Raw genomic sequence first — 17417 nt, 5'->3', positions numbered from 1 at the left:
TTCCAGGCCACATGGGTCTCTCCTCTGAACCCTGCATGAAATCTGTCTTTCATTTTGGCTACTCAATCACATACAGTCAGTTTTGTTATTTAAGTTTCTCTTAAATTTCATTTTTGTCTCCACAACTAGATTTTAAGCACTGTGGAAAGAAGTTACATCTTTTCATGATGCTTAACAACAGTGGGTACAAAGGAAATATTCCCTATACACTGAATGAATAGTAGTTTATACTTTCCTTCATCTTTTCTGCTTCAGAAACACTTCACAACTTTAGACTGACATAGAATAATTATTATGAACTATTATGAACGTTTTTTTACCCTATACCATAATGAATATGAATAATGTATGACACTAAACTGAAGCCGTACAGATCTTATGCCATACACTTAAAATTTCTTAAATCATTCTTGGCATCAAATTTTCAACTCATATAGTTTCATTTTCTTATAATTATGTTCAAGAATTGAAAATACCATTATTTGTGATCTGTAGTTAAAAAGTAGGTGAGCTTTAATGTTTCACCCAAAGAAAATGGTAGAAGGGAACAAAGTGAGGTTTAAAAAAATTTTTAAATGATAATTGTATTGTATTGTAAGATGGGGAAAAGAACATTAGGGCATTTTTACCTTATAAATTTACTCCATGAAGCTAGAGGGTATTATGCTCAGTGAAATAATCCAGGCAGAGAAAAACAAGTAACAAATTATTTCACTCATCTGGGGAGCATAAGAACAAAGAAAAAACTGAAGGAACAAAACAGCAGCAGACTCACAGAACCCAAGAATGGACTAACAGTTACCAAAGGGAAAGGGACTGGGGAGGATGGGTGGGAAGGGGGGGATAAGGAGGAAAAAAGGGCATTATAATTAGCACACATAATGTAGGGTGGAGAGGACACAGGAAAGGCAGTATATACAGAGAAGACAAGTAATGACTCTATAGCATGTTACTACGCTGATGGACAGTGACTATAATGGGGTATGTGGGGGAGACTTGATAATAGGGGGTGTCTAGTAACCATAATGTTCAAGTAATTGTACATTAAGGATACCAAAAAAAAAAAATTTACTCCATGAGTCTTTGTAGACCAAAGGGATAAAAGCCTGGGGACTCATTGTAACTACCAAATATTTCACTTTATTTTCAAGGAGGCGAGGAGAGTTTTTTGAACTTATAAGAAAAGATCAATTCAATTTGGAAGATCCTCATCAGAAAGAGTTGTTTTTGTAAGTAGGTTTACTATCCTTAGAGTTGAAACTCTGCTATTCAATTCATTATTTCACTGTCAGATTTCATTGCAATTATTTGTTACATGTGGTGATCTCAGACACTGTTAGAATTCTCTAGAGTATTGCATAAAGGGCTGAATATGAATATTTTCATAAAAAGAAATGCATTTGCAAATGAGAGTGAATAAATCACTCCTCTGTCCTAGAAGGGCCTTTAAAACATGGTAGAGTATCAATACAAGGCTCTAGGGTTCACTTATTCATATTCCCAATTCTTTGGAAGAGCTGAAAATAGCCCCTTAAAGATTGTGAGAACAAGAAGGTGATTGTGAAATGTTTACTTGAGTGATGGTGGCGTAGCACTGTCCGAACTTCAAGATTTTTGTTTTTCCTCACCTGTACCTCTGTCCCTCCCTTCCAGCTATAGATACTATCCCTTTGCTGTTACTATTACTGTCTTTGCTTTGACAAGAACTGGATCAATAAGGCCAATAATAAAGAAAAGAAAGACTCAGCAATACTAAAGATAGTGCTATTAAAATTTGAAATCAATATTTCTCTGCATGGATTGAGATGATTTAACATGCAAACAAAGACTCACAAATTATAAGGAAACAATATACAAATGCCCAGCTGTCTGTTCTGTAGAGTCTCGCTTCACCTGATAATCTCAACATGTTCCTCAAAACAGTGCCTTAGAAGAGTATAGATGTGCTTCTGTAATTACTGAACAGTTTTTTCCAGTAACAAAAGAGAAGCCCAACCTCAATTCCAAGTCTGTGCCAGTTCTTGTTGCTCCTCTGCCCTAACTTAGGATCTCTTGCTGAGAAGTCCTCAGTAGGTATAGTGCTCAGTGTCGCCTGTTGCAGTCTTCATTTTTCAGATTGTAGTTTAGTTCATATAGGCTCATAGTCTTTTTGGGGGAGGCAGTCTCCATTAATCCTTCATGAAAATGGGTTTAAACAGTGATTTTAAACTCTCTCTGGTGCACTCATTTCTTGTGAGAGAATCAGTGTATGCATAGCAGCAAAAAACCATTTTCTTGGTGGCCTTTTCTAATGAGGAAGAATGCACGCTTAGGTTGGGTTTCCCCGGAGGGACAAGTGATACAGGCCTTGCCTCTGAGTGTTTATGTATTACAGTGATGGCCTTTTTGCCTGTTTCTTCAAATAAATTAAAAGGATTAAATGGCAGCTATTTGGATCCAATATGGGAAAACACTGCACTAAAGAAGGAACCACTTTCATAAGCCAGTTATAGTACAGAGCTTCTAGAGTGCCTTGTCACAGACTCCAGAGTCCAACGTGGTTTTCACTTTTCCAGTAAGAGAAGGACTGAAGAGCACCATCTTCTCCTTTCCCTCTTTTTCTCCAGGAAATACTGTTCAATAATGCAAAGTCTTTCCACATAGAAGTCACTGCATGTGTTGATTGAATTAGGATGGCCCATCATGATTCTTGCTTTCATAGGACTTGGATGAGTAGGATATTTGATGCTATCCTTTAATGGTTAGTTATTAGTGATCAATATGTTTTCAACATATTATCATTAGGAATGGAATACCAAGATGAGAAAAATAATAGCGGGCAAGTTTTTGCCCAGAGGTTAATAATTCTCTCCCTGTGTCAGTCTGGAGCTAAATAAGGCAGTTTGAGGGCAAATTCCAGTAGTTCACTGGGTAACCAAAACAAAGACACTCTGATATCACTGTATTAGTCACGCTTCTATATAAACTCTGTTGCTGTTTCTTTACTCTTTATAAGTACTTCCATCCTCATAGTTTGGAGAGTTCTAATTTAACTTTTTTATTAGGCACTAATTACTGAGGGCATGTGTTCTTGTAAAAGTAAACAGGGGTCTCCGGCTTCTTTTCCTCTAACAGAGCGATGCTGATGACAGCTTGTGATCTTTCTGCTATTGCAAAGCCATGGCCTGTTCAACAACGGGTAGGTTGCATAGTGACAATAAAAGTAATACTTAAAAATTCAAAATAATAAAAGTCTTTATATGTAAAGGGAGTTTCTGAAGTATTTGTGTAACTTTCTAATTTTTAAGTAGGATCAAAAGCAGATAAATAATTGGACATAAACAGGTTTTCTTTTTTAGAAGATTCATTAACACTTAATATTTGTAAGCTTTATTAAGAAAGAGAGCATCTATATGAACACAGCAAAAACCTAGCCATTGATCAGTTTTAATTCCAGTACTACTTCTGGCGCACTTAGGAATGTTTTCAGCACATCCCTAGCACCTCATAAATTAGAAGACATGAACTTGTTTTTCTTATGGTTAGCCTGCTAGACTATACCTCAGGCATTAACAAGTAGAGCACATTTCTGAGGCTTGGAAATAGAAATGTTGATAGAAGATGTCAGGAAGGATCTGATCAGGGCCTATAGATAGGAGACTAGAAATATATCCTTTCCAAATAAGTAACTGTCATAACATTTTGCAGAGGCAATAAAGGCTCAGGAAAGGGATGTATATGTTGTATTTTTGTTTTTCTAGACTGCATTTGGGATCCTAAATGCAATTCCTAGGATCATTGGCAGTCTGCTCTTGTTCAGAGCTCTGAGCTGCATAGTCATGGAGCCCAGCAATGACAGGCTCATCTCATGAAACACACATGCTGAAAAAAACAAGATCAGAAATGTGCTCTGCATGTACCAAAGCTGACATGCCCTAAGTACTCAGGAGACGGGTCATTGCTGACCTTCCTGCTCCATAATAATCAGGACCATATGCCCATTTCCAAATAGGGAAGAGAATGGAATGGGGAAGAATGTGTCTTTTCATTTATCCTTTCTTTCTTCTGAATCAAATCCTGAAAAGGTAGAGCAGTGAGGCTGCAGTCCAGACATAAGAAGCAATACTATGAAGCCTCCATAATTGAAAGTTTGGTATTGGTGACAGACCAGTGGAATACAATAGAACATTAAGAATTGCATAGAACATTTAGTACATAATAAAGATAGCATTTCAAATAACTGGGGAAAAGATAGATTTTCTACTAAATAATATCAGGATGGTTTTCCTATTTCCCATAACCAGATGGCAAAAGACAAAATTGGATCTACTCTGCATACTTAAATTCCAAATGGAGCACACAGTTTAATGTAGAGAATCAAGCCATATAGGTACTGTAGCTCTGGGAGTAAGGGAGTTCCCTGCCTGGGGTAAGTTCCCTACAATTCGGATGAAATTGATGGAGGACAAGGGGAAGTGCAGATTGGGAAAAAGAGTTTTTATTGCTCACAGCTCACTTGGGTTTGCTAGCCAGCCCTCGCTCTGTCTGTTCCCTCCAGCTGTGCGTGCACTTGCTCCCCCTGCCCGCCCTTTCCAGCAGGAACTCCATGGGACATGGCCCTGGTGAGAGGCGGGCACCAGACGGATTAGGTACCAGGAACAGAGGGGAGGAGAGAATGGCCATTTTCTCTCCCCACCTTGCTTGCCTCAGATAGACCAGAGGCTCTGCCTGGTAAACATCCACTGGCAGGTAAATGCACTAAGGCCAGATGGGAAATTCTGGGTGAAGACTTCCACTTACCCCACATGTATTAAATAAAAACATTTATTAAATAAAAACATTTGTGGATTCTTCTGTTAACCTAGGAATGAGAAAACACTCCTAATTATGGCTCAACCTGCAGAAACAATAAAGGAAAATATTGATACATTTGATTACATAAAATTGAAAAAATAAAACTGTTGCATGGCAAAAGACACTAAGCAAACTAACAGACAATGAGAAACTGGTAAAAATACTTGCAATTTATATCTGATAGATAGTTAATATCCCTAGTATTAAGAACTTGTGAAAAATAGAGAAGAAAAAGGCAAAAGAAAAAATATAGAAAAGTGGGCCAACGATTTGAACAGAAAGTTGATAGAAAAAGAAATGTTAATGTCCCTTGCTCATTTGAAAAGGTTCTCAGAACCTCAATCATAAGAAAAAATGAAAATCAAAACTATACTGACATACAAAAAAAGAACTGCATACAGAATCTCATAACAGCTTTATTCCTAATAGCATAGTACCCCCTTATCCATGGGAGAATTCCAAGAGCCCCAGTAGATACTTGAAACCATAGATAGTACCACACCCTGTAAATACAGTTTCTTCCTATATATACAGACTTATAATAAAGTTTCATTTATACATTAGGCACAGTAAGAGATTAACAACAATAATAAGACAGAACAATGTCAACAATATGCTGTAATAGAAGATATGTGAATGTGCTCTCTCTCAAATATCTCATGGCACTGTACTCACCCTTCTTGTGATGGCGTGAGATAATAAAATGCCTGCACGATGAGATGACACGTGTCAAATGACGTAGACTCTGTGACATAGTGTTAGGCTACTGTTGACCTTCTGATGATGCATCAAGATGATCATCTGCTTCAGGACCATCACTGCCCAAGGAGAACTGAAACCATGGAAAGCAAAGCCAGCTGCAGATAAGGGGGCACTACTGTAGTCAGGGACTAGAAACAACATAAAGGTCTATCAGTAGGGGAATGTGTACACGTTTTGTAGTATAGTTCACTGTATGCAGTATTGCTCAACAGTAAAAAGAAGCTAACCATTGCTACATGCAACAACATGGATGAGTCTCATAAAGGCTACAGAGCGAGAGAGACTGGACAAAGGAATACATACTGTGATTTCATTTACATAAAGTTCTAGAATAGACAAAACTAACGTAAGGTGAAAGAAATTAAACTAGTGACTGTGATGGGAAGGAAGGAAGAAGGGGCAGGGATTCACTGGGAAAGGTCATGAGGTCACCTTCTGAGGGAATGGAAATATTTTGTATCTTGAGTTGAGTTCAATTCAATATACATGGTTATATGCATTTGTCAATACATTGAACTATATGCTTATGATATATGCAATTTACTGTATGTAAATTCTACTTTGTACAAAAAAAATACTGAGATACTGTTTCTCAATTGTCTGGCAAAAATCCAAAGGTTTTACAACATACTCTGTTGGGGAGGCTGTGGGAAAATAAGGAATAAAAAATACTGCAACCCTTTGGAATTATATAAGTATATATATTCATTTACCATTACTTCTTGGAATCTTATCCCAAAGATATTCTGGCAGGAATATAAAAAGATATTTACACAAGGCCTTTCATTTATTTTAGTGCTATTTGTAATGGCAAGAACTGAGAGTAACCCAAATATTCATCAGTAGGTAGTGACTGAATAAACTATAGTACATTTACACAATGAATTCTATGCAACTGTAAAAAAGAAATAAGGAATATCTGTGTACTATGATGGGGTGATTAAAGGGAGATATAAGTGAAAAAAAGGCAAGTAAGAAAAAAGTATATGGTATACTACCATTTATCTAAGAAGGGGGTTAAATGTGAATATGTGTATGTAATGACTTATATTAAAAATACCCAGAAGGATTAACCACAAAAAAGTTAATGATTTCCTATAGGAAAGGAGGGAGTAGGATTGAGGGAACAGAGATAGAAGCCAGAGTTGCTTCAGTGCACTTGTTTTACAGATTTAACTTTGGAACCATACAGTTTTTATAATTATAAAATAGAATTGAACTTTAAACATCATTAAATCTCAAAAGTAAAATAAAGCAAGCCTGATTTTGGTTGTAAAACCACACTGAGAAGGGATTATTTCACTCTATGTGACATTAAAGCAATAATTTGTATCTCTAGTGGGATATACCCTAAAAACAAAAAGAATTACCCAAAAAAGCCTTTAAAACTGTTTTCAGTAATCATATTAGTGGTAATTTTGCATAGATAATCACTATTGTGGATAATGTGAGATAAGAACAAATAAGAAATTTTATTGTTGAAAACTAGGATGTTCAGCATGAGTGGAAAGATAAAGGTCTGGAATGGATAAGGTTATGCCAAAATCCTGTAGGCCTGAATTTGAATTATAAATATTATATGAACTTAACATTGTGTCCTAGCTTCATCTCCTGAAAGGGCTGAGAAACGATGACTGACCTGGAAGTAATGAACAAACCTAATGCTCAGACTGAAGTTTCTGAATACCTCAGTTTAAAGGAATGAGAGCTCCTTTAATGGCTGATTGTAGTTCTAAAGCAGGGCAGGTACAAGATTGAGCCTAGAACGTCTTAAAACATCAAGAAAAAGAGCCTAGAAAATCTTACTGTAGCAGAAAGCAAGGAAGCTGTTTATCAAAGACTGATGGGGTTGTCAAAAAAAAAAAAAAAAAAAAACAGAAGCCAACTTAAAAAGCTCCCACTGACCAAAATGGAACAACCTGAGCATCAATAAGGATTAAAATATATTAAATATGTCTAAACTAAAGAGTTTAAAATAATAATAAAAATAATAAGACAAAACCTTCCCTGGTCTTTGGTGGATGCTTGAGAACCAGACTATTTTTTTTCGAAGAGTAAAGTGGAGAAAATCAAGCATTTCTCCTGCTTTTCTTATACAAATTGCATTTTAGGGTAACTAAATAGTTGTGACGGTGGACTTTCTTTTTACCATATGTCAACTAATAAAGGAAAAAGGGATGATTGCTTTGAATATGACTTTTTTGCACCCTTAAATTAATGAATTTTGACAATGATTATAAATGGTTGTTAATATCCCCAGAAGAGAGCCAGCCAGGCCTGATACAGCCCTTGACAGAAGTACACAGAACTGCCTAGGAAGTAATCATAGCAAAAAAAAATTAAATCTCAATGTAATCAAGCCTCTAGATCTTATTACCAGGGAATGGAAATACAGGACACACAGAGACATTAAATGACATTATAGGAATGCAATCATCAAAATCCAGACAGCGGGAAACTGCAGGATAAACAAGCCAGTTATTCAACAACAGTAGCAAAAGTTCTAAGGAAAGTTGTTTACAAGAGGAAATAGAAACTTAAAAGGCATCTCCATCAATTGCAATACATGCACCTATTTGATACTGTGTTTTTCACAGCACCTGGTATAACACGTGCTTAATAAATATCTCACTCCATTTTCCCAACTAACTGTTGATGTGGAAATAAAATGTTGCTTTTTTCTGACTAGCTACAGAAGATTACAAGCTCTAGCCTTCTTGATTAGGTACACATTTAAAACAAATGAAATATAATTTTTATTCTCATAACTGCTTTTTTTGCTGATGTGGTTGAAATTTACAGATCTGAGAGATTTTATTATGTTTCTTCAAGGTCTGTTTTACAGTGATATGCTTTTGATTGCCCAAACTTAGACTGTTATTTATATTTCAGATAGCAGAACTTGTAGCGACTGAATTTTTTGACCAAGGAGACAGAGAGAGGAAAGAACTCAACATAGAGCCTGCTGTAAGTACAAGACTGTGTTGGTAGGAATTATTCAGATACATAATTTTATCATAGATGTCTTTTTATGCTTCTATGAGATCTTTCCTTAGGAACACAGTTTCTCTTCATTTTATTTTTATAAATTTTTCTTGGACAAATTATACATGTTATTATACAGAGAACATAAACGAAAGGTGACAAAAAAGACTCTAGGCCATCATATTGCACCTACTTTTTTGTAATTTGCTTTTTCCATTTAAACATCCTAAGCCAGTTTTCATTCTAATAGATGGTCTTCTATATATTATTTATAAAGATTACATGAAATAGGTGTCACCATAATGACTCCTTTGGTGAAATGTGCTCACTAGTACAAACAGCTCTTTGATAAACATCTATGCTCAATTTCTGTGTGCCTTTTTTTCATAATCTTAGGGTAAATTCCCAGAATTGCTGTGTTGAAGGTCACACATTTTTTAGTACATACTGCCTTTTTACATAGAGTGTGGAGCTCAAATACAAGTAAAAGATTCTCTTCAACCCATTTCTGTCTTTTGGGATGAGTTTTTCCTGAAAATGAAGTATGGAGTCTTTTTTCTCCCCAATTCAAATAACATTTATCGAGCCTTTAATGTTAAACGGGACATGGTTAAGAGGTGCCCTTCCTCTGTCTGTGTACAGTTCCCTGCACTCTGGTCTTTCTCCTCAGCTCGGTACATCCTGTATCTCTTCAGTCTTTTACAATGATTCAGTCTCCTATAATGCAACGGTGGGCTTGTTTGGAAGCTCAAAATTTTAGGTGGTGGATAGAGTTCAGGGTCACGGCTGATGGAAAATCTACTTCATTTTAAACAAGGGCTGCAACTTGTTGCTTCCCATGGAGGTGCTTGTCTGATGCTCTAGTCATGAGCTCTTGGATATGAGCAGCAGTGACAGCTACATCTTCTTCACAGAAAAGCTTTATTTGTGAATTGAATTGTAATCAACTGCGGACTCAGTAGCTTCTTCCATAAAGCTGAAGCTCTTTGATTCCACATCAGTGAACAATTCAAAGCCTATGTGTTCTCCAAATACATTACTGGTTGATTCTACATCAGCAGTGAACTCTGAGTCAAATTCAACTGAAGTCAGGTGGTCAACTGAAGGTCAGTGATTGATTGCAAGGGCAGTGTGGAGGAAGTCAACCAGGACGAACAAGGCAGATAGGGTCAGGGCCCTTCTGAACATGGTGCGGCTGGGGAGTGCAGGAGGCTTGCAGAGGTGAGGAGGCAGGCAGGCGGGTATCTCTTTCTCAGCTAACCCAGGGATTCATCTTTCTAGAGCCAGCTGCACTGTGTTCTTTTAAGTAAATGGAGATCTGTGTGTCTGTTTCTGCATTTGTGTTTTCAGGATCTAATGAACAGAGAGAAGAAAAATAAAATCCCAAGTATGCAAGTTGGGTTCATAGATGCTATCTGCTTGCAACTGTACGAGGTATTTATATGACAACTAGTAGACCTGATAGACTTGTGTTGTAAGTTAGGACCTAAAAGTAAACTGAAGCAATTTGCACTAGGCTTACATTTTTTGTTTCTTCACCGAGAATCAAAACAAAGTTATCAGAATTGGTGTTTTTATTTTAAACATGCTGTGTATATTGAACAAGGAACACATTTTACATTTACTGTTTCTTAAAAACTTTAATTCAACAATGTATTGAGTGTGCACTGTGTGCTAGGCTCTAGCAGACTGATGTGTAGAGAATATTGGAAGAATTATGTGCCAGGGCCACCCTCAAGGAGCTACTTTGCCTGTGTGTTAGCACATTCTTTTTAAGTTTTGGCCTTAAAGAAAAATAACTTTTTGACATTGTATAGTGTGACTTTAATATTGTTAAGGATTTATGAGGATTATAAGGAGGTGGCTGGATGAATATTACAGGTTCCCATTTCCACACACCTGCTGGCTTGGTATTTTTATTTTTTAGGTAAAGCTGTCCTTCCTAAGACATCCAGTTTCATGGTTTAGATGTAAGCCCCAATAAAGAAAGTAAATGCTCTACTTGTCTTTAAAAATTTAAATAGGGAACTGTCTTAAGTTTTAATTATTTGGAAAAACAGTATTTATAATGGAGTAATTACAGAATACCAAGACCAGAAGAAACCCTAGAATCTTCTAATCCAGACATTTCACAGATTAAGTAATTGAATATGTAAAGTTCATCTTCCAGGGAGAGGGACTATGTGCCCAAACAGGTAGTTTAGTTGAAGAACTGTATCTCAAGCCCATTTCTCACTCCAAGTTCAGGGTTCTAGCCACCCAAAGAACTTAAAAAAGAAGCTGTGGCTAATGAGGAAAAGAAAAGGAAGAAAGGATAGGAGAGACAGCAAAAGAAAAGAGGAAAAAGACCAGGGGTGTTAGGCCTCTGTCCTATTGTCTCCCTACCTGTTCGCCATTCTAGTTGTTTTTTGCATTGCAAAAGTGTGTTCAGAGCCATGTTTCAAACATTCCTGAATATCTCATTCTTCCCATAGCAGATGCTTTCCTTATTGATTGGATAAGAGTTCCCCAATTAAAAATAGTAATGTCTCTCTTGATATTTCCCCATGGCTGGAAATATAGTCAAAATAACAATCACATCATCCACGATAGATTTTGTCTTTTCTATGTCTTTCATATATGTGCAAGCATTCATTTTCTTTGAATCTGCTGTTAAATTCTGTATAATATTGATATGTATTTTTACTATTATTTATTGCAGAAGCGATAGTGTACTCACTGTAGAAAAACCACATGATATGCAGAAGCAAAAGAAAGATAAAATCACCTAAAATTCTACTACTCAGAGATAACTACTGTTACTATGTCACTGTATATGCTTTATGAAATTTTTTTCATTAAATAAAAATTGCTCTTTGCAATCCATAATATATCATAATGCACATCTTTCTGTGTCAAATGTATTTGTATGACATTTTTAGAGGCTGTACAATAGTAACACACACAATATATCTAGCTGTGTTGGTTATTGAAGTCATACACTCTTGTACCTAAATACTTAATGATATGACAGTTGTTAAATAATAATACCATGCAGAATTATAAACTAATATTTATTGCAATCTGGGGTAAAAATCTATGTAAGTACATTGTATAGAGTTATTTTATAGAAAAACACAAAACTAAACAGCTCCCCATACAGTTACACTTGGGGAGAGCCATCTGTACTACATAAAAGCAACATGTATTATTTCCTGCAAAGTGGAGTCCTTATAGATCTGTCTCCACAGCTTAGTGATGTTATTTCGGAACGTATGTGTGTGCTCTGAACACGTACTTCTTGCTGTGTAGCCTACGAAGAATCATTCATAAGTGATCTGCATGTGTGTTCACACAGCTTGGGACAGCCCCAGGGGTGGGTCTGATCATGAAATGAGTGTGGGCTGTGGCCCTTTGGTAGACGCCTGGGGAGAGGGCTCATTTCCCAGCTGCCTTCTAGTTGCTGGCTTTCTTTTTCTTCCTTTAGGCCCTGACCCATGTATCAGAGGACTGTTTCCCTTTGCTGGATGGATGCAGAAAGAACAGGCAAAAATGGCAGGCTCTTGCAGAACAGCAGGAGAAGACGCTGGTTAATGGGGAGAGCAGCCAGTCTAAGCGGAATTGAGTGGCCTAGTCACACAGGGCTGAAGTTTACAGATGGTGTATTCTAGTAAGCCTCGTTTTGCTCTACAGTGTACGGATTTAGTATATATTTTGCCACTGTGTTTTTTAATTTTACACAACTTTTTGAGAGCATAGCATGAAATATTTTTAGGGGACTATTACATATTTTCTGTGCATGTATTTTATGCCACTGAACTGAGTTTATCAAAGACACCCACTCTGAGCATCCTGGCACGTGTACAAGAGCGCACGTTTGCGATGCCGCAGAGCGCAAGCTGCATTCTTGCACTGAGGTGGGTTTTTTGTTTTTGTTTTGCTTGGGGATTTAAATCATTGCTTTTGTGTTTTCTGAATTACCAATCTTTTAAGAATGTTTTAAATATTTTCTTTCTCAAAAAATAGGTGAGGAGCATATTGAATATATTCTGTGACATTTAAAACACAGGATAGAGAATAGTGTTGGCTGAGTGGATGTTAAGGGGAAAGGGGTGTATTTGTCAACAATGTATTACCTTAACAAAAAATGTTAAAACTCTGAAGCAAATGGAAAGTACTATAAGGCAGTATTGTAAGGGAAAGGTATTTAATTGGTTTGCTGTCTTACTAGAGAACAGAACAGGCAGGGGAGAACTTTTTCATTTCAATGCAATACATCTATCCAAAGGCTACCCACAAAATCACTTCAATCTAACCTATGTGATACAAAGCAGGGGAAACTTTGGAGAAGATCCAGTCACTGAGTATTGAGAGATGAGTGTGATCCAGAAACAGAAAGGCCATGGATGTCTGTCAGTGAAGAGAAACATTCTTCTGGAAGACACTTTTGAGAGTCAGTCAGTGTTCTGAATATTGAACTTCCTTTTTAAAATAATTCTCATCATTCATCTTACAAAGCAGTTTCTAAGTCAACAGTTTAAATCTCAACAGGAAAGTGATAAAAAATTGTTAATTAAAGCACTGACCTGAAGTGAAATATGACCATAGGTAAGAGTACAAAATAAATAATTTTTTTTCTCTTTGTCAAAGAAGTATAAGGAAAGTGTTAATTATATAAGCAGTAAAGGGCTCTCCTTGATACTGGGGTCAAAAACTAAACTGAGAGAGCAGTAAGGTAAGAAACTTTAGGCCTGAATAAAATAGCAGTATTGAGTTTGTGATTGAGAAACCTCCATATTTGGACTAGTCAACCCAGAATCAGAGAAGTTTGGGGATGTAGCCTAAATACTGGCCATGAGATTTTGCTTGGTGGTATTTTCTTCTCACTGCTTTTAACATTTAGGAAATATTAACACTTTTCTTAGAATTGGAGCCCATTTGAGTGGATTCCCATTTTACATGTGTGCCTCTGAATGCACATTTATTGTGACTACACTCTTCCTGTTGTGAATACACACTATTGGAGAAGTAGATAATGAATAGAGCAACTGGTTCAGGGAAGGAAAATCTCCAAATTTGATGAAATGTTTGGACTCAGGGAGAGTAAGAAGAGAGGTATTTATTTGAATTGTTAACCCTCCCCACACACACACAATAAAAACGTTTCTGGGTTTTTCACTAATTTAGATAGGAAAACTTTGGGGATATGGTAACACAGCTTTCTCAAAAACCTTTTACTAAAACATGTAAGACATTTTCCATTCACATCATTTTTTCTCTAAACTGCCAAAAAGTCAACATTTTCATTAAGTCTTAAAATTCTGAGTGTGTATATAGATCTTGACATAATGTGGCTTTGTTTTTACCACTTGGGTAAAAAAAAAAAGGCAAAACAAATCATATTGCCATTACTTCGTAGGGTAAAAGCTAGTCTAGAAAGTTAGGAAGTTATCAACCGTGCAATGCTGTCTGTATTATTGTTGAAACACTTGTTTCAGGATGTCATTCTTTTTTATGTCCTACTGATGAGCTCTGTAAGGCTGCCTTACTGCTTGGTGGCCCTGGTGTGTAAGTCACACAGACTGTCACTAAAATAACTTAACCTCCATACTGGTGTACCTCCATGCATGCATACATAATTCCTTAGTATAGAAAATCTGTCTGAAGAATAACAGTCTTTGATAAACTATCTTTTTATCATACACATTGTGATTTGGCAGTTATGCTAAAATTTGTAGTCATACTTCAGCAGTTTATTTAGACCCTCCAATATAGTAGGCTATGTGTGGAGGTTTTGTTTTTGTACTTGCAACATTTTTTAACAAACAAGATATAGTTAGATTAGAAATTGTTTGATTTACCTTTAGCTAATGGTTTATTTTCCTTTAATAGTTTAGAAATTAAAAGAAGTTGGACAATGCCATGCCCATTTTATTTTGTTGTTGGATGTTTTAGTTCATACAGAAGAAAAGTACTTCTTCAGGACTACTTAGCTGGGTTGAATACTTTTTAATTTCTGGGAAAATCATTCCATACATGGATTAATATCTGGTATATGGGCACAAATTGAAGTTTTGTTATGTGACTATTTCCTTTATCTTCTCAAGTTGGAAAAGAAATGTAGTCCTCTCTCACTTTACCCTATATTTATATAACCCATAACTAGCAAGAAGTTGTTCTTATTGATTAGTTTGTTTTAGTTATAACTAAATAACATGATATCATTTCACTTCAATTTTCAGCCCAAAAAGTCCCCACTATTTTACTAAGTTGTTAAAGGATATCTATAAAACTGCCTGGCCTTCTATTTTTCATAGTATTGGCCTTTGCCAGTCACAGCCCTGTGTGAACTGGTGTAAGTCACTTAACCTCTGGGTGCCTGAACAAGTTGTGCTATAACGGAGTTATGTTTTGGGCTAAGGCTGTCTTCAAGGAGGATGTCACATAGGGTAGCCACTATGTAAGCCCTAGTGGGCCCTGGGGGCTACACAGCATGGTAACTAATGCCACATGTCATTTCCTATGTTATTTCCAAGACTGAAGAAAAGGCAATACTTTCTTTGGCTTCTCATGCAGATCACTAGCGAGCATGAGATTTTGAGCACCTCATCTCCAGGTACAAACCCTGGGTAATGATGATGTCACCACTGAACTTTCAATTATGAAGAACAGTTTCCTTTGATAGGAATATTGGAGATAAGAAAGTATACAAAAATATATCAGAAATGGTGGATCCTGGAAGGAAACTGGTCATAGATACATTCTTGCCTAGTAGTGAAGTGTGTTTATTTTCAGCATAGAACACAAATATTAGACCCACCCCAATTTGATTTTCAATTTGCATGTGTTTTTCACTAGATTGTACTACTAAAACTTCATAGGTCATGACAGGCAATGCTGTTTTGTTTTGTTTTGTTTTGTTTTACAGGAGTGATTTAAGATCGGGGGCGGGGAAGTAGGGGGGAAGCATAATTGTTATCCTCCCCTGTGAACAACTGTAGTTAAAATAAGGTGGTATAGTGTTATTGATTAGTATCAGGCATGCAACAATCCACCTTTTAATTGGACTCCTGCCACGTATCAGGTACTGTGCTCAGCATAGAGACAGAGCAGTGACCTCAAGGAGCTTGCAGTCTCTGCAAAAAGAGCTGGATAAGAGACTTACCAGCTTCTGATTCTGCCAATTTAGGGTGGAAATACAAGGTACATTATATTATTTTCATTTTCACCTATACCATATGTAATATGCAGTTTTCTGGTTCCTCACCCAGTACCTATTAAGAATCTATCAGTGAACATCCTGTCTTGCAATTACAAAGTCACTTAGCCTATTGATAGTTTAAAAGAACACCTAATATAAGGAGTCATATTTTCCACTATGTATAGATTATTTTTCCTTAAACTAGCGAGGGAGAGATTACTCAGAGTTCTCTTAGACTATTAAATTGTGCACAGTTTTGGACTCCTTCTGCTCCATCACAGGGAGCGAAGATGAAAGTAATAAAGTTCACTTTGCTCTGCCATGTGCTTCTTAAAAGCCTGTGTAAACATGTCTTAATAAATGTTGTTGAAAGCAATGTAAATAGTTTAAAATATAAATTCCTATTACAGTTTAAGGAAACCTTATGAATCACACTAGCCACTATTATTATCTATTTGTATTCTTATACCTTTTCAATATATTTGAACAAATATATAGTTTCTGGCACTATTTTTGTACTAGGATAAAGGAATTACTATGTATATTATGTTTAGCTTTTAAGTCATTTAAAATAATTGTGAATGTTAATTTCCTGTCTTTCCTCTCCCCCACAATGAGAACTGTTTCAGATGAGTCTTTTATGAAACAATCATTTTAGAAGAACACATACCCACCTATTATCCTTATAAAGTCAAGAGACAGTAAGGGTGGTTTTTCGTTGTGTAAACTCTATACTTGTCTGTTGTTTCCTCATTTTGCCATGCTTTGTAAAAATAAAAACAATGAACAAGCAGGTATGTTGTGTGATTATTTAGGGAGCTTTGAATTTTAGGCAGGGAGAATGGATGCAATAGTTTGAGAAACTTTAATCAAGCTAACCTATGATTCCATTATCTGAAAAAAAAATTGTGATTTAATAAAATCCTTTCCTGAACCTAGACCTCTCTCAGTAATAGTCTTCTTTTTATTAATATCCTTTGCCACCAGTTTGAGGGCAGCATTTTCCATACAGTTCACTTCAAATCCCTGGTGACTCTATGGAGGGTTATTATTACCTGCCCAGTGTTGCTTGTAGAGCTAAGGCTTCAGAGTTAAAATACTTGCCAAATGGCATAACTGGATTGGAGCCCATATCTGGCTAGTTTCAAAGCAGGTATTCACTCCACTTAGTTTCCTTTTGAATTTTAATTACGAAAGCTCTCAAAAACATTCTTAGTGGATCAAATGGACTACCTAGAAGCATTAAAGAAAAGATTGCCCTCACCCAGCAGGTTTTGTTTTGTTTGGGTCTTAACACTCAACATTCCTTTAGTGTATCTGGTAATAGCTAATGCCACGTCTCTGCAGAATCCTAGTCCACTGTGCTTCAAAGCTGCTAGTCTAGAGGCACGGAGGTATAATTAAATGCAGAATTTATTATTCACTATTTAGTTTTGCCACTAGACAAGCCTCTTCAAGTAGGGCAGAATATCTAGGCTATGCCTAATTGACAAAACTATAAAATGAGTAAGTTCATGAGAAACACTATTTGAGATTTTCTGACCACTAGAGGATGGCAGAGTTTCAGTTGTATTTAAAGAAACAATCCTTACTGGGTGCAAACAATGAATAAAACTGCTTTTTAAAAGATTTTTACTAGCTGAAGAAAAGTAAATAG

At 36.3% G+C, this 17417-nt stretch overlaps 1 protein-coding gene across 3 annotated transcripts in view; it reads left to right on the top strand.

The window, feature by feature from the left end:
• The window catches only part of PDE5A (phosphodiesterase 5A), a 134705-nt gene extending 118150 nt beyond the window's left edge, over positions 1–16555 (top strand). For 2 of the 3 annotated variants that reach the window (XM_017673984.3, XM_017673983.3), the window contains exons 17-21: positions 1152–1229; positions 3115–3178; positions 8488–8562; positions 9931–10014; positions 12047–16555. In XM_017673984.3, coding sequence (XP_017529473.1) covers positions 1152–1229; positions 3115–3178; positions 8488–8562; positions 9931–10014; positions 12047–12184 — 439 coding nt within the window. In that variant the 3' untranslated portion in view covers positions 12185–16555. Of the gene's footprint in view, positions 1–1151; positions 1230–3114; positions 3179–8487; positions 8563–9930; positions 10015–11281; positions 11475–12046 lie in introns of those variants that run through there. The other variant, XM_017673985.3, reaches the window with a different exon arrangement.
• Positions 16556–17417: the final 862 nt, after the last annotated feature.

The sequence above is a fragment of the Manis javanica genome, chromosome 5 (assembly GCF_040802235.1).
Source record: "Manis javanica isolate MJ-LG chromosome 5, MJ_LKY, whole genome shotgun sequence".
Classification (NCBI taxonomy): domain Eukaryota; kingdom Metazoa; phylum Chordata; class Mammalia; order Pholidota; family Manidae; genus Manis; species Manis javanica.
Note: the sequence above shows the minus strand (reverse complement) of the source record. Positions and strands in the feature narration are given on the sequence as shown.